This window comes from Macrobrachium rosenbergii, chromosome 24 (assembly GCF_040412425.1).
Source record: "Macrobrachium rosenbergii isolate ZJJX-2024 chromosome 24, ASM4041242v1, whole genome shotgun sequence".
NCBI lineage: Eukaryota > Metazoa > Arthropoda > Malacostraca > Decapoda > Palaemonidae > Macrobrachium > Macrobrachium rosenbergii.
In genome coordinates this window covers 29,565,878-29,585,112 of record NC_089764.1, presented here as the reverse complement: position 1 = coordinate 29,585,112, position 19,235 = coordinate 29,565,878, and the positions used below count along the sequence as shown (strand labels likewise).

Sequence of the window (19,235 nt, the reverse complement as noted above, 5' to 3'; positions counted from 1 at the left end):
CATTTTTAAACATTCATCATCATCATTACTCGACAAGCAGACAAGAATTTCTCATACCATTCTCTCTGAATATTCTTGTACTACATGAAGAAACTGGGAAACGAATGTTCAGCCTTCTTACTGAATTGGAATTGTAACTTGAATACTAAATTTAGGCTAAAGGCCAAGCACTGGGAATTACAAGGTTATTCAGCCTGAAAAAGAAGTTGAGAGTAAAGAATTCTGAAAGGTGTAACAGGAGGAAAACACCTCGGTTGCAAACTTCATTTAAAAAGCAATGTATTCTGAAGATATCCTTTCAAAATCATGGGAATATGGATAGATACTGACTATATTTTGTCTTCAAAATACAAAAGGCTTTTCGCTTTTTAGAGACTCTTATTTCCCAGTACACCAAACGCGTATTCCAAGCTGACCATATTCTAAATATACATTTCAGTGAGGGATCATCTGATAGAACTCTGACATAAAAGTTAATAAAAATATGAAAGATATGTTTAATGATACGTTGTATCACAACTTTTCACTGCTGGATCAAGGGAGAACTCCCAGGGACGGGCGGAAGTTCACACACATATACATATGTATGAATGTATATATACACAATATATATATATATATATATATATATATATATATATATATATACATACATATATACATATATATATATATATGTGTATATATATATATATATATATATATAGGAACTATATAAACGACCATAAAGCATACATATGAGTAAAGGAGAGAGAGAGAGAGAAGAGAGAGACCAAAAGAGAGAGAGAGAGAGAGAGAGAGAGAGAGAGAGAGAGAGATTACGAAAGGATTATTCAATTAGCTCATTCAACTTCAGTCATCTCCGCCACTTCTGGGGCCCAGCCTATATTCATGAACTTGGCTAACGGTTCGGACTGCTGAGCGCCCCTGGGGGAGGGAGTGAGGGAGGAAGGACGGAAGGACTGACTGCCTCAGGATATCTATGAAATGGCCCGTGTGAAGGACTGGAGATATAATCCAATTAAATCCTACACAGTGGGAGTTTCCTCACTCACATGAATTCAATGGTTTCTGAAGTCTCTTTATTTTTGACGCTTTTTTTTTTTTGAGCTTCAGTGGAAATTCTCGCTGGTTACAGATGCACCACATATCTGAGGGAACAATTGCATACTGTCTTCTAATTATGATTGCAATATCTAACTCTCTTCAGAGGAGTTGAACATACATATATGCAGACACACATGCACACATTACATATTACATATATATATATATATATATATATATATATATATATATATATATATATATATATATATATATATATATATATATATATATATATATATATGTATATATGCATTAAGCTACAAACGTCCTTTAATATCCAATTCGTCCTGCCTCGGAAATTATATATTTTCATATACGTTACCCGAAGGGAAATTTTTTTAGTCGATAATAAGTTCGTTGTCTTGTGGGCTCGAACCACGGAAGGCCAGAACTCAGGACTACAGTGACGCGTATTAAACCACACAGTGATGTGATAAAAATTAATTAATTATATATATATATATATATATATATATATATATATATATATATATATATATATATATATATATATATATAAGGATTAAAATCAGTACTTGTACATAAAACAGCCTTTACTCAGGAATGACTAACCGGTTTCGGAGTAACCTATCTCCATCATCCGGTCTGATAACAACAACAACAAAAAAATCACTAAAAACATATACGAACACTGGAAAAAAAAGTAATGTAAAAACTAATGCTATATAACAATTGCTACTATATACGATCATAAAACAATAAAAGAAATCAACACTAAAATAAGTAAATACCTGCAAAATAAAAGCGAGCGCACACACACACACTAATAGTGAAAAACACAGCATCTCCTTGGACCTCTATTTGTTCCTGAGGAAGGTTTCAATTTAAAAGTGTAATGGCTTTCCACCATACACAGCTGAATAGGAACCGCTAGATTGGAGAGAACGGAAAACCAAGTAAAAAATGCGCAATCGAGTTTTCTGTACACGTGTAATCAAGGCCGTCGAAAATAGATCTCTCTTTCGGTGATCTTGGTATAATGCTGTATGAGCCGCGGTCCATGAAACTTTAACTACGGCCCGGTGGTGGCCTATCCTATATCGTTGCCAGAAGCACGATTATGGCTAACTTTAACCTTAAATCAAATAAAAACTAATGAGGCTAGAGGGCTGCAATTTGTTTGTTTGATGATTAGAGGGTGGAAGATCAACACACCAATTTGCAGCCCTCTAGCCTCAGTAGTTTTTAAGATCTGAGGGCGGACAGCAAAAGTGCGGACAGAATAAAGTGCGGACGGACAGACAAACCCGACACAATAGTTTTCCTTTACAGCAAACTAAAACAATTCCTGCATGATCACGAATTACACTGTAGAGCGGATTTGCTTAAAGCCTGTATGTTTCCAAACCAACGTCCATCATAAATATTTTGGAGAAAGTTGAACATAAAACGTCTTCTTTTGGGTATAAAAATACCTTTAAACATCTGCGAGAAGTAACGAACCTACCCAGCGCTTGAGGAAAGTATTTCAAGAGTAACCGAGAAGAACGCCGCCATATTTCAAGAATGAAGAAGATAAGAAAGCTTAACATAACTTTCACACTCATTCTTCTTCTTCGTCTTAAAATCTTCCCCCGAAGGTAACCAAGCAACTCTTCCCCCTCATCCTTCTCCCTTAACGTAATCCTCTCCCCCGCCCCTCCCCCCACCACCTACCATCTCCCCGGGCGAGTCAGGAGACGTCAGAGGCTCGTAGGATCTCGCAAGGACTTCCTAATATCACTAATGGCTCAGACAACACAAAAAAGTTACCCGTCTTAAATTCCAGATTGAGATGAGCTTCGCCCCAGACGTCGCTCTCCAACTCGCTGGCAAAAGTTGGGACGCATCAAACAGGATGAATCATAAATTATGGTCTCTCTCTCTCCCTCTCTCTCTTGTAAGGAACAGATTTAAGAGAGCTATCTCTCTCTCTCTCTCTCTCTCTCTTGTAAGGAACAGATTTAAGAGAGCTATCTCTCTCTCTCTCTTGTAAGGAACAGATTTAAGAGAGCTATCTCTCTCTCTCTCTCTCTCTCTCTCCACTTTAAGGAACAAATTCAAGTTCTCTCTCTCTCTCTCTCTCTCTCTCTCTCTCTCTCTCTCTTGTAAGGAACAGATTTAAGTTAAGAGCTCTCTCTCTCTCTCTTTCTCTCTCTCTCTCTCTCCACTTTAAGGAACAGATTCAAGTTAAGAGAACTCTCTCACTCTCTCTCTCTCCCACTGTAAGGAACAGATTCTGGTTAAGAGCACTGTCAATATATATTTTTTTCATTAGGGATGTTACAGAATTATTTTTATTACCAAAACATTTACTCAAAACAATGGAAAATAAATCATCAATATACCATATTGTCAGATTCCTTCCGATCTTTATCTTCAAAAAATTCTTTAGCTAGAATAAAATATCCCACAGGGAAGAGATCAAACATTTCTATAAAGGTTACTGCATTTTTAAAATATAAAAATGCATTTTTTTATTCCGTTGATAAGATATTAATAAGTCCTTAGATTGTTTGCAATTTATATTTATACAATATATGTATATATACATATATATATATATATATATATATATATATATATATATATATATATATATATATATATATATATATATGAAGAATTTTATACTGTCGTTGCCACTTACAACAGAACTCTAAAGTACGCTGTTAATATAAACATGCACGCGGCGAACATTAATAAAAAATCAGAAAATTTCACGAATTTACGCCAACATTAACTTCATTTTGTCAGCTATCTGAAATGAGGATAAAAAAAAAAAAAAAAACACCACAGGCAGCTGGAATGCTCAAACTGTGCTGAAAGTAACTGTATATGAAACAGTTTCCCTGAGGACGTTTTACAACTGGAACTTCCAAACTTAAGGGGAGATACAAAGCATTGGTACCCTAAAGCAATTCTTGTATTTTATAATTTACTAACATTTTTATCTAATTAATTATTAATCTGGTGACTTATTTTTGTTTTTAATAACTGATTTTTCTTTCTGCATTTCCTGTTATCAACTGTTACTTCTTTCAAAGGAACGCCATATTCTTTGGAAGCTTGAATTTCAAATCAATGGCCCCTGTGGGATTGTTCCATATTAATAGGTCTCAATTTTTGAATAATAATAATAATAATAATAATAATAATAATAATAATAATAATAATAATAATAATGGGCTTACGGTTAAACCCAAATTGATAATGAACATGAGTCATGTTACTGTTTGCAGTTCAAACGTGAGGGACAATAACTTCACGACATTTGAAAATAAAAGCATTGAGAAGTCTACCAGGAAAGAAGCAACTGATCAGTAGGTGAGTGGGAGAGAAGTAAAACTTGACTATGAAGTACCAGGTTGGACTGTTGAGAGAGGGGGTAGAGGGGATGGGGGTGGAGGGGAAGAAGGGAGGGGCGAACTCGAAACAGTGGCGAGAACAATGAAGAGGGAAGAAGGGGAATGGATGACCTGAGAGAAGGAGCATTTCCTGGAATGTCGAAGGGGAATATATATATATATATATATATATATATATATATATATATATATATATATATATATATATATATATATATATATATAATATATATATATATACATATATATATATATATATATATATTGAGAGAGAGAGAGAGAGAGAGAGAGAGAGAGAGAGAGAGAGAGAGAGAGAGAGAGAGAGAGAGAGAGAGAGACGATCAGTTACAAGTCTTCACGAGCAATCATTTTCAAACCTGCAAGGGGAGGAAGTACAGCAGAGGAATGCAAAGACTATACTGATTTATTCCTCAATTTTAAAAGAAATTGCACATGGAGTATATACTCTATTAAAAGAAATTGCGATAATTACGATCGTAATATACGAGAACGATATCTTTCGTCTTCGTAACGGTCACTGGCATTTCCTGAATTGACTTAATAACTGAATGGATAAACTCCAAGCTCTGTTCAACATACATAATTTCCAATGAAACGAAGTGATGCAGGAAAAATTATTACAAATAACCCTTAATCATTGGAGAACCGTATAGAATACCGTAATGCAATTGAGAATCAAATATAGAACATTAAAAACGCAATATATATTTACATATATATATATTATATGTGTTTATATATATATACATATATCTTCAATAAAAACAATTAAGAAAGAAAGCAAGATCAACAAAAATTCAAGAGAAGAAAAACTAAATTTACTTAGCTCAGCCAAGCTAATACACAGTAGCCTACTCTCTTGCCCTTTCCTGTACTAAAGCCTTTTTTTTTTTTTTTGTCTTTTTGAGGGGGAATGGGCGTTACCATGCAGCAGACAAATAGTCGCCGTAAATAAAAACTAGCAACAGACCCAATTCCCCCTAACAGATATTAATAACGAGGACGGGGAGGAAGGAGAGCCTTCAGAGAAGGGCGTATGAGGAGGGATGGAAAGGAAAGTATGTGGAAAGGCGGAAGTGGGATGGGAGAAAGAGGGATTAAAGAATGTGTGAGCTAGAATAACGAGAATAGATAGGCATCAAATGAAGAGAAAATTACGGTATAAATGAACAACGTAGGAATGAAATTGGAGGAAATGGAATTGAACTGAAAACTTAAGTGTATTAACCTAGTCTCTTTCAATTTAGACCTGAGTAACTAGAGAGACTATGGACACACACACACACACACACATATATACATACATACATAAAATATATATATATATATATATATATATATATATATATATATATATATATACTTATATAATATTCTAAAGGTGACACGAAAAAGGAATGTAAATGAAGAAGAAAGCCATTCGAAAAAATATGGAGTACCACTCTCACACGACATCTTCAATTTTTTTCTTCTTAGAAGCTGATGGGAAGATGGCCACTGTGAGGAGAAAAATAATACAACAGGAATCCTTTCCGCTCCTCCCACCCCCACCCCCCCACCCCAAAAAAAAAAAAAACAAAAGAGAAGCGACCCCATAAAAAGGTGGGCCTGCCATACTTTCCCGGCGTCTCCTACCAACTCAATTTAAACTTTCTCCCTCCCTGGGAACATTCACAAATTCGAAATAGATTTGATGCGAAACGATGGGCAGAGGTTTTCATTGCTTGTCCGACCTCGCCCGCATGAAAGCTTCGTGGTATGGTAAACGTTTTCTTAAACGTTTATAAGTTTTTTTTTTAAAGAGAGCTCCTGTTCATTGCGAGAAACGTTTTCTTAAAAAGTTTATAAAGGTTTTCTTAAAGAGATTTTCTGTTCATTACGATAAGCTTTATAAACTTTTCTTAAGGAGGTTTTCTGGTCATTACGATAAACGTTTTCTTAAACGTTTATAAACGTTTTCCTAAAGAGATTTTCTATTCATTGCGATAAACGTTTTCTTAAAGAGATTTCCTGTTCATTACGATACACATTTTTTAAAGAGATCTATTCATTACGATAAATATTTTCTTAAGGAGTATTACGATAAACGTTTTCTTAAGAGATCTATTCATTACGATAAACGTTTTCTTAAAGAGACAATAAACGTATTCTTAAGCATATCTGATATTCATTACGATCAACGTTTTCTTAAAAAGACCTCCCATTAATTACGGTAAACGTTTTCTTAAAAGAGATCTACCATTCGATACAATAAACGTATTCTTAAGAGATCTCTTGTTCATTATGACAAACGTATTCTTGAGATTTATTCATTACAATAGACATTTTCTTAAAGAAATCCCCTATTCATTACGACAACGTTTTCTTGAAGAGATCTCCTCTTCACTGTGGTACTGGGTCCTATGGAGAAGGCAGGAAGTAGGTTAAATAATATCTGGAGTTTTCCCACTACGATGGGATTCGGCAACATTTTGGATGTTTTTCTTATCATCGTAAGCTTCCACTGTTCATTTTTCTTATGTTTCTTTTTTCGGTTACACACACATATATATATATATATATATATATATATATATATATATATATATATATATATATATATATATATATATATATATATATATTATTGCTTTACAATACTGCTCATCGCAGTTTAATTTTCACTTTGTAATCACGATGGATAAATCAGTAAAATCAAATATAAAATAAAAATGACAAAAGGTAATCATCAGACCCCACATCGCCTCGACGAGCCTAAGAAATGAAAGACGAAAAAGTTATCAATTTACTAACCCAGACACTCAAGTTTCTGCGTCATTCTTTGCGACAAACATTACCTCCACGTGGATACCTTCAACAGAACTCTGCGTGGGATACCTTACACAGAAATATATATATGTATACATTTCCTTTGATGATATATCGAATCCGATTCTCAATCCAATTTGAGATACCAGCACTGGCACTCCAATATATATTTCAGCATGTACAAAATACCGTTGCTGGGGATATATATCAAGGGACGTTCTTGCGTGCCAACGCAAGGTGTCACAACACCCACACGGGAGGATTTGGAAAATACTTTTGGGTCCGAGTGTTGGGAATCTCGGGGGGAAACATATTGAAAGTTTCGCGTCACATTTTTTGGCTATAAGATTTTAAAATCTGGTGAAATTAGTTGTTACTTCTCAAACTTTGACTGAGTGGTAAATATTTGCGCAATTGCATAGGATATGTGGCGTGTGAAGGATCGGAATGACGTGGAAATGTGGAAATGCACAGAAGTGGTAAAAAACAGAATAACTTGTTGGGCATGTTTGCCTGCTGAGTCATTTGTAAAATACGAATGTGCTTATCCTAAGGCACTGTTCTCCAATAAGTAGTGAAAATAGGAACAAGATATGTTAAAGAAATTGGACGTTTAGTTACTAAGAGATCAAAGATTCCTTTTTTTATCGAAGCGACTTCCCTTTAAGGGAGAAAAGCTTTTACGAAAATAAAAATACTATTATTTCTTAGATACATAACTAACCATTAGACTGGTTGTTTCTTTACTAAACATTCGACGATGAAAATAAATTAAAAAAATTTCTCATCAAATAATGATTAGCTTTCTACATAAAAAAATGGAATTGGCTACTTGTACTAAATTGCTAACAACCAAGCCAAGGTATTTTTTCAATCAGGCATTTACGGCAAAAAAAGTATCAATGTTTCCCCTCACAACAGAAATGTTGACGTCAACAAATATTACCATTAAACCGTCATCTGCATTATTATTATTATTATTATTATTATTATTATTATTATTATTATTATTATTATTATTATCCAGACATTAACCCTATTCATATGGAACAAGCCCACCAAAGTGGCTATTGCCTTGAAATTCAAACTTCCAAAGAATGTGGTGTCGATTTGAAAGAAGTAACAGAAGCTAATGGGAAATAAATAAAAAAGAGGTCACTTATTTGAAATGGAAAAATAAATTAATAAATAAACTGATAAAAAATATGAGTAAAACGACAACCAATGACAATACAGAAACAAAACTGGAAAATAAATTTTAAAAATAAGCTAAAATGCGCCATTCCATGAAACGAACTGGAAATCTGGAAACCACATCTTTCCATAAACCCTTTCAGAAGACAACGTTCTTCAACCTGAACTTTCAAAACCATTTCCTGAATTTCCTCCTAACGTCTTCGAGGCTCGCGACAAAGCGAGACGTTCCACGCAGAGAAAGACATGCGAGCGCACACGCGCGCGCACATTACCTCCAACAAGGAGATCAGGGGAATAAAGCAACGCTCTCGACTGGACTAGAGAGAGAGAGAGAGAGAGAGAGAGAGAGAGAGAGAGAGAGAGAGAGAGAAGCCAAAGGCAATATGAACGCACGCAAAGAACCAGTGAAGGCAAAATCGAAAAAGTCGAAAGCGATGAGAATAAAGAGACTTCGGAAGCGATGAGAATAAAGAGAGGGGAATAAATGGACGGCAGGGAGGTTGGGGGGAGGGGGAGAAAGGGGAGGGAGAAGAGGGGGGGAGAGGAGGGGAGAGGGGGGAGCATAACGCACTATAAAAGGCGGAGCGGCCAGGAATATATACGTCCGTATTCGCGAAACCTTCCCATTGCATGTCGTTTTTATCCCACCACCAGAGAGAGAGCAACTACACACAAGAGACGCCCTGCAATCTGCCTAATGATCTCTCCTTTTGTGCAAACCTTTTTACAGCCCCCCTTACACGTCCTGCTGCTGCCTGCCTGCTTGCCTGCTGCCTGCTTCTGCTGCCTCTCTCTCTCTCTCTGCTTCTCTGCTTTCGCTCCTTCTGTTGCTGAAGCCACTACTCCTTTCCCTGCTTCTGGTCCTGCTGATGCCACGTAGGGGGTTAGGACATAGGGGGTAGGTGGTAGGGGAAGCAGGGTGACCAGGTGTCAGGATGGGAGAGGGGTTTCAACGTATGGAAGCCATCATTCACATACATTCGGTTTCTATGGCCGTGGAGGATGTCGTTACTAATACGGACCTAATTACCACTGGATTTCATCAAGGTTGGTTTTCACATGAAAGAAATAGGACTGACTTTCGGCATCAATGACCACAGTAATTGTGACGCCAGATTTTGGGCAAGATGACATCGTAATTAAATCTTGGGCGAGTTGAATGTGAGGGGATATTCGCTATTTACTCTTATATATTTATATAAATCTGTTTTTCTTCACATTGCTTAACAAGGTGTACCTGTTAAAGTATGTATGTATGTGTATATAGTACACACACATATATATGTATATATATATATATATATATATATATATATATATATATATATATATATATATATAAAAGTGTGTGTGTGTACAGCTAATTATTTTAGGCAGCAGCCTAAGTTGTCTAAAAAGTAAATAAGTTTGTTGGGCCTCTCCTTTATCCCCCTTTATTATTCTAAAAGGGTCTTCATTCATCTCGGGGATTATTCAACGGAAATTAAGTTCGTCTTCCGCAATCTTAAGTCCTATGAATATTAAGCGATTAAAATTCGGGTCCGCCATTAGCACAAGTGCCCCATTTAGTGACTGCTCCCGTCTCCTTCCGAGTTGAGATGTAATAATGTAGTAGTGAATGAAGAATATATTGAAGAATATGAAGAACAGTCACCTTTCTTAAAGATGGGGATAAAATAAGAAGACTTGCTCATATACTTGTATGTATATATATATATATATATATATATATATATATATATATATATATATATATATATATATATACATACACAGTATATGTGCAAGTGTGTCTTATTTTATCCCCATCTTTAAGAAAGGTGACTGTTCTTCATATTCTTAAATGTTGTTTAATATATATATATATATATATATATATATATATATATATATTATATAAGCTATAAATGGTTTGATATACAATTGCTACTTCTGGAATATCACTGAAGGGGAATTATAAGTAATAAATGGACTGGTATTTATATAAAATACACAATATATATATATATATATATATATATATATATATATATATATATATATATATATATATATATATATATATATATATATATATATATACATATACATACTTACATACAAAATTATGTTGCACTCATGCTTGTATATGTGAACGGAGATCTGCTTCCGTGTACTAACACTATCTACCATTCGAGAGCTTTCCATTGCACGAGATCACGCAAAAGATATTTACCAATAACAATAAAAAGATACATAAAAAAAAAGAGTCATGAAATCAGTGGTTATTTACCAACTTGAGCCAGAGGGTCATTCCCAACCCGATCTGGATAATCTGCCGTTAAACCTGGGTTCATCTGGTTTATCTGCTTCGCTACTCTGCCGTCCACATGCCCAATTCACTGTTTCCCCGATAATTATGCGACATTTTCATTCTCCTGCCGCGAACCAGCAATCTGTCAGATTCTGCGATCCACAAACTTTTTCAGGTGAACTTCGGTAGTTCCCGAAACGCAGACAAAACTCACAGATATGTGGGTTTAATTAGTAATTGCTTGGCACGTAGGCTTACGAACACCATTTATGAATAGCATATTCTTTGGAAGCTTGAATTTCAAGTCAGTGGCCCCCGTGGTGGGTTTGTTCCATATGAACAGGGTTCATCTTCTGAATAATAATAATAATAATAATAATAATAATAATAATAATAATAATAATAATAAATAATAATAATAATAATAATAATAATAATAATAATAATAATATGGGTAGTAGACTCTCTTTTAAATATCTAATATTGCATTCAATTTGTATAGTTTTCTCTATCTTTCTGATGACTGACAGATAGAGAACCATTCAAGCTTTGAGTCTTTACGACAGATCCATAACTTACATACACAAGGCGGATCTTCTTGCGTGCATAATTCAAAGGAAAAACAATTTCCCTACCCCATTCCCATTTTTCCCCCTTCCCCACCCCCGAGTAACGCTTGGATCGGGCGTGGCAATCTCATTAAACAAACTCTTAATGAAACGGCCCGCAACAGAGCCCCTGGAAATTCACGAGTGGCTTCAGTTATTCATTTCGGGGGAGGATGTAAGCACCCGGGGATTACCCAGATTTGGAGCCGGAACGAACTGCCTGTTTCTGATGCACCACCTGCAGGAGGCCAGGAGGAGGAGGTGGAGAAGGAAGAAGGGGAGGAGGAGGAGGAGGAGGAGAAGGAGTAGAAGGAAGAGGAAGAGCTGAAGGTAGAGGAGGTGGACATGGAGGAGTAGATGAAGGTGAAGGTGAAGGTGAAGGAGGAGGAGGAGGAGGAGGAGGAGGAGGAGGGAGGAGGAGGAGGAGGAGGAGGTGGATGAAGGAGGTGAAGGTGGGGGAAGAAGAGGAGGAGAAGGAGGTGGAGGAGTAGGATGAGAAGGAGGAGGCGGAGGAGAAGGAGGAGGGGAGAAATCCTGACCAAAATATATCAAGACTGTTATGTAAGGGGCATTCGGTACCTGCGCAACCCTTTCGACTCTAATCCTACCTTGGCGGTTCTCCTGAGGAAATAAGATTTACGATTATCGTAGAATATTCTATTTTCTACTGCTACCACAATAGTAAGATATTTGGTTATATATATATATATATATATATATATATATATATATATATATATATATATATATATATATATATATATGTGTGTGTGTGTGTGTGTGTGTGTACCAAAAAGCCATACGAATGACAGACGAAAATTTATGATGTCCAATAGAGAAATCTACGAAAAACATTTGAAATTCTTGAAAAAAATTGTTTACTTATGATTTTAGGCAAATTTAATATCATACTAATTCTTGTTTGTGAAACAGGTAATGTAACATTTTGCTGACAAACAAAACCAAAACAGCTCGACAATTTGAACAACTGACACAGAAAATGGGGAATAATATCATGAAGGATTCTTGTAGGCTTAAGAGATAAGCATCTGGGCAATTCTATTCTCTGCAATGCTGCGAAACCCTTGTCCTAACGATTTTAGAAATGCCTACATTCGCTTTTCAATGTATGTTATTAGTCAAACTGGCACACTTGTTTATACTTTTTACGCATCTTTTTTTATTTTTCACTTTCAAATAGTGAGTCACTGATAAACAATTATTATCAAATTCAATTTACCCTAGGAATAACTTCCACCCACAGGAAATTACATATGATACAGCACAGAGGATAAATCAACTGTCTAAGGACATATAAACCAAAGGAAATAGGTTCTAATAAACGTCATCTGTTGGTTTTTTGAAGGAAGGCTGTAACTGTGCCATCACTACTATTCAGCCCTAAAATTGAAGACTGCAGTACAGTATGTGCAATAACAAAACTAAGAAAAATGGTAGATACTTGCATTTCTACTGATGATGCAATAGTCGTGGAAAGCATTGAAGAATCATTCTGAAACTGCAGTAACTTGCGTATTAGTGTTTCACGAGCCGAATAGGTGGCATATCTCAATTTCGAAAATTTTGCAGATACTGTAAGTTTTCCATTTTAGGGCACTATTGTGCCTCTCAGTTCACTTGCCTAGTCCAATGTTATTAAAAAGCTGACATATTCTACCATACACTTCATTCCTGTTTGCCATAAGGCGCCTCTTACAATGTTATTCAAAGTAACAGCTTTATGCAAATGTTTTTTTGGGTAAAACCTGATGAGACTCTAACGCCATTTTTTAGGCACCATTTAACTTGAATTGTAAAGTACATTATCAATACCAAATCTTTGGCACTGACTCCTACCTAACACGACTTAGGTTTCTACAGCATTTGCAATGAATCGTCAACTGGTTAAGTGGCTCTTGTATAATTTCATAGCAATATGCAGAATGTGACGTAAAAAAGTATACCTCTAATGCTTTGTAGTACGAGATCTGGTGTAGAAGATAATTAACACTTTAAATAACAGATGGGAACATAAATAGCTTCACCTACTTGTGACAGTGCACTCAAAAATAATCCAGGGACTATGTGTGATTCGTTTTCCGGCTACAGTAACTTCTAGTGCTTTAGAGCAATTTCTAAAGGCATCACTACATGCAACAACAGTTCAGCTACTTGGTTTTCACGCTGGTGAAGCTACAGGCCTGAACGTCAGCGTTATCACTCATAATTGTTCATGTTCCGAAATCTACCTAAAACTGCATCATTACCAGCTTTTCCTAAACCATGAAACGTAATCACCAAACATCTAGCAACATGCTTTAGTGAAACTTTCACTTTTTGTTAAGATTTTATAACAGGTAAAGAAGCTATACCAGTCCCTTTAATTGACGACCTACCTTGTATTTCAATACAGATACATGTATATCACTTTCTGATACACTCTGAAAGAAACGAAGTTTGTCAGTATGAATATGATATCCACAGATGGTTGGCTGACGGCACGTGATGGCGAAACCAAAATAGTGACATGGTGAATGAGAGCAAAGGGCTCGTGTGTGTGTGTGTGTGCTTTCGCTCAAGGAAAGTTTGGTTGATGGACGTGAGAGTGACATAACAATTAACATGAACTCACCTAAAACAAAAAAGCACTTGGACGTATTTGTCAACTTCCTCTACACATAAAACATCAACAGCAGCTTTACCTACATTACGATTTTAAAATAATGTAGCTTTTATTTCATAAGTAGGAAGGAAGAAATACTTTACAGCTTTAGTGTGGGTCGGCCTCTGCCACTCAGCCATGCACCTATTGTCCAAAGATAGTTTAACATACAGTACGGCGTTTCTAAAGCATGCTCTGTTTTCAAAAGAGGTTTCAAAGTACTGTAGATAGCAGATAGGAAAACTTAAGTAAATACAGGATCCGACTGTAGAATCACTCCTACAAACGGAGATGGACGTCATCGAACCATCTTACGAACACTCCTGAAAATAATCTCTATAACTACGGAGTGAACTATTTTACTTCTGAAGCATCTCCCAACGTGTGTGAACAGTGCGAGAGAAATGAAGACAGTGGGAAAACAATGTGTAAAAGCTAATGATTGATAGCTAAAATCCACTGAGAGAGGGAAAACCAAAACCAAAGACCACATTACATACCTTTCCCTTTAGTCGCTATGTTTGGGAAGACAAAAAGAAAAAAATATTTCAGTTAGATTAAAATAAGCTGGGCGCTCAGGAATACAAAGGATCCCCCACGCCCCCTCAACATCAATGAGAGAGAGAGAGAGATGCATTTTTAGGTGGCAACTAAAATGAGAGAGAGAGAGAGAGAGAGAGAGAGAGAGAGAGAGAGAGAGAGAGATGCATTTAAGAGATGCATTTAAAATGTAACTAAAAGAGAGAGAGAGAGAGAGAGAGAGAGAGAGAGAGAGAGAGAGAGAGAGAGAGAGAGAGAGAGAGAGAGATGCATTAAAGGTCGTAACTAAAATGGGAGAGAGAGAGAGAGGAATGCGTTTTAGTGTGGTAACTAAAGTGAACGCAACAAGTTCTAAAAAAAAAAAAATCTGAAAATAAATGAAAAAGCAAGGCAGTAGACTGCGAGAATTAATGGAAAACAGACAAAATCAGCAAAGTTAAAGGACTAAATCCTATGCATACTAACGAAGCAACGTGGGCATTATAGTGCTGGAAATGTAATGAATGTTCTTTAATTAGAATGAAGTTACTGAAATCATAATTAACAAACTTTTCTACCGGCCAGATCGTGAATATTAAAATGTATATACATCCCAGTTTGTGGATGAAAGGAGCAGTCATATTTACAGAAAAGGGTTGAATCTTTTTAGAACTTTTCTTTAATCAAATCAAAAGGAACCATATGCTACATTACAAAGCATACTACGCTCATTTCAAAGCTACTAGTTACTTCGTTATAAGGCTACTATGCATTTTTCTAAAATTCTTTATATATTTATACAGTTCTAATAATCAATTTGAAGTGCATTACGATTATGCTTCAAAGTCAACAGATAGCAGAATTTGTTTATTTAAAAAAACAAAATAAGTCGAAGGATTTAGTATAGATAAGGAGTTTTTGCCACCACAAATAGTGATATTTTACAGTACCTTTGCTGTCTTCAAACTAGTCCCATTATAAAAAAAAAAATAAATAAATAAATAAAAAAAACACCATCATATCTTTTGGCTGATATTGTCAGAAATAAAAAAGGAAAAATATCCTAGCTTTCGATTTAGATTGTCAAGCCAAAAATAGATCGCAGCCTTTCTTCAATCCACGCTTTCATTCAAGTCAGACATTATTTTGAATTGAAATTAAATAACGTCCGGTATCTATAAAAAAAACTCCCTGACATTATTTTCTTCTTAACCGGTACAGACAAACTTAGGGTAATTATTAAGATAATGCCGCTTTCTAAAAAAAAAAAAAAAAGTTCTCTCTTTCTCTCTCTCTCTCTCTCTCTCTCTCTCTCTCTCTCTCTCTCTCTCTCTCTCTCTGGTTTTCATGCCTGACAATTTTCAGCTATGCATTCTGGCCGCTCTTCTCTCTCTCTCTCTCTCTCTCTCTCTCTCTCAGTGGGGGGGAGAGGAGGGGAGGCCTGATTATAAACAACGCACTTTCTAAATGATTATATTAACTCTCTCTCTCTCTCTCTCTCTCTCTCTCTCTCTCTCTCTCTCTCTCTCTCGCTGGTTTTCAAAATACTGACAGCAATTTTCGGCTCTGCAATTTCATTGGCCGCTGTTCTCTCTCTCTCTCTCTCTCTCTCTCTCTCTCTCTCTCTCTCTAGCTGACAATTTGAATATCCACGTGCCTAAGTCGATAATTTTCAAGAGTTTTATAGAATAATTAGGAAGGCGACGTCATCCTCAGTCAGTGGCATCTTATACTGCATTAATATCATCGTGAAGTAATGTTAGTCATCTGTTTCATCCCCCGTATGTTATCGTTCTCCTTATCAAAAGGTTAGGGTAGCTGACGATTCACAGTGCTACTTTCGTACAGAAGCTGATTTTAGTTTTCTGAAACGAAAACTGTTGTGCCGGCTTTGTCTGTCCGTCCGCACTTTTTTCTGTCCGCCCCCAGATCTTAAACTTTACTGACGCTAGAGGGCTGCAAATTGGTATGTTGATCATCCAACCCCCACCCTCCCCATCATCAAACATACCATATTGCAATCCTCTAGTCTTCGTAGTTTTTTTAAAAATTTCATTTAAGGTTAAAGTTAGCAACAATCGTGCGTCTGGCAACGACATAGGCCAGGCCACCACCGACCCGTGGTTAAAGTTTCATGGGCCGCGGGTCATACATCGTTATACCGGGACCGCCGAAAGATAGATCTATTTTCGGTGGCCATGATTATAGATGTACACAAAACTCGATTGCGCCGAAGAAACTTCGGCGCATTTTTTACTTGTTTTAGTCTATCACTGAATCCCAACTCGAATCAAATTGTCAGTTTCACTGAACGGTTTAGCGGGAAAGAATAAAAGCAAAATATTTTCATATCCCTTCCATACACCAGCAGACATGAGAGAGAGAGAGAGAGAGAGAGAGAGAGAGAGAGAGAGAGAGAGAGAGAGAGAGAGAGAGAGAGAGGTGTAATGTTTTTAGTGAAACAGATTTTTTGGTAAGTAACTGAATGGATTTCCATATCCCTTTACTAATTAAAAAAAATTCCTTCCCAGTCAAATGCTGAATGAAGGAAGTCATGCATATACTGTGTATGTGTGTGTGTGTGTGTATATATATATATATATATATATATATATATATATATATATATATATATATATATATATATATATATATATATATATATATATATATATATATATATATATATATATATATATACATACACACATATATATTATATATTACACCACGGTATTGTATGTACATTTCTAATGCAAGTTTTTACCTGTCAATTCTCACCAACACCGCAGGCGAGCAAAATAGATTTAACATCCAAATTTGATACATTATCACATATTTTCACAATAAAAGAAATGCAGTCCGCTGTCATGTTCAAACCCTGGATAAATCATCAATACTAAACCAATAATTTTTCCCCAAATGGTCCGACAGCAAATGAATTTCGAAAATACGGCACTAAAGCAAACTTCACCCTCCCCCCCAAATAAAAAATCTGGATAAATAGGTTTTCATAATTCGATTTTATAAACATAATGCAATTCGACATTTGATTTGCTGCGAGATTTGTTTGAGAAATGAAATGACAACAGAATAATTTAATTTTGACGATGAAATATTATTATTTCACGCGTTGACCCTCAATAGAGGCTGTGTGAGTTCGTCCTCTTGTGATTTTATCAAACAGGTCTGTCTCAAATATATATTGTAGAAACGCATTTTGAAATCTCCTCGCTCTATACTTAATAAAAAGGACGCACGGCTGACTAAATATAAGAATACCTGATTGTTCACTATTACACGCACACACACACACAACACACACACTAATATATATATATATATATATATATATATATATATATATATATATATATATATATATATATATATATATATATATATATATATATATATATATATATTATATAAACTTACAAATATTAAAGAGCTACAAACACAAAACTCGACATAACGCAGAATCGGTTACTCCCCGAGAGAACCAACAACACTCAGTGAATTGGAACAGGGAATGGACACTTGCAAACATCCCACCAGACTTCAAAACGTAAGCTTTCACCAACCCAACAGCTGCTATAACAGTACACTCCATTCCCAGTTTCCCGGATTCTTCCGCCTGGAATGACGTGGAAAAGATGACGATTTTGGAAGTGCAAACGATTCCACTGATCAACCTCTCAGGGAGAAATGTCTCTTTTATTATTATTATTATTATCATTATTATTATTATGAGATACCACTTAACAAAAAAGAAAAAAAAATAATAAATAGATAAATAGATAAAAAAAAAAGTACTGAAATGCAAGACATATAGAATAAGAGTAGTAATGCATTGCCAAGCTAAGGCTCGAAAACACTCGGTTTTAATCTGAATACAAATGAAAGGGGCGAATTTCGACGGATTTGAATGTTTGCACAGGTGGGGAAGAAAATCTTGGGTTCCCAACGCGTACCGTACAGGTACGCTCTCAGCGTCTCAGGTATGAGTACAGTAAAGCCTCAACTTAATCTACCTCAACTTAACGGATGTTTTGTACTGAGCGGCGACGTTATCATTACTTTTTGCTCAGCTTCCATTTTATTATTATTATTATTATTATTATTATTATTATTATTATTATTATTCAGATGAATTAGGGCTAATAACTTCAAATTGAAACTTCCATAGGATATTATGGTGTTCATCGAAAGAAGTACAGAAGGGAAGATGAACCGAATTCATATGGAACAAGCCCACCAAAGGGGCCACTGACTTGAAATGCAAGCTTCCAAAGAATGTGGTGTTTATTCGAAAGAAGTAACAGAATGTAATGGAAAATTCAGAAAGAGATCAGTTATTAGAAAAACGGATAAATTAACATATAAATAAATAAATAAATAAATAAATAAATAAATAAATATAAATAAATAAATAAAAGTGTAAGTCAATCAATAAATACAAGGAGAATTGTTTTAGGTTGGTAATGCATTGCATCTTCGCTTGAACTTCCGAAGTTCCAACTGCACGACATCCTCAAGGAGACTGTTCCACAGTTCCATCGGCGTCAGGATAAATATCTTTAAGTAAATCCCTTTAATTGAATGTTAAGTGTAAAGTACTGGTTAGTTTAGGTTAGGAACTATGTGGA

At 35.6% G+C, this 19,235-nt stretch overlaps 1 protein-coding gene across 7 annotated transcripts in view; it reads right to left on the bottom strand.

The window, feature by feature from the left end:
* LOC136851956 (uncharacterized protein CG43867) overlaps positions 1 to 19,235 on the bottom strand; it is a 1,078,149-nt gene that overhangs the window by 714,830 nt on the left and 344,084 nt on the right. For 5 of the 7 annotated variants that reach the window (XM_067126317.1, XM_067126321.1, XM_067126323.1 and 2 more), the window contains exon 3: positions 14,568 to 14,582. The exons of the other annotated variants lie outside the window; for them this stretch is intronic. In XM_067126317.1, coding sequence (XP_066982418.1) covers positions 14,568 to 14,582 — 15 coding nt within the window. The remainder of the gene's footprint in view (positions 1 to 14,567; positions 14,583 to 19,235) is intronic. 7 annotated transcript variants of the gene reach the window in all.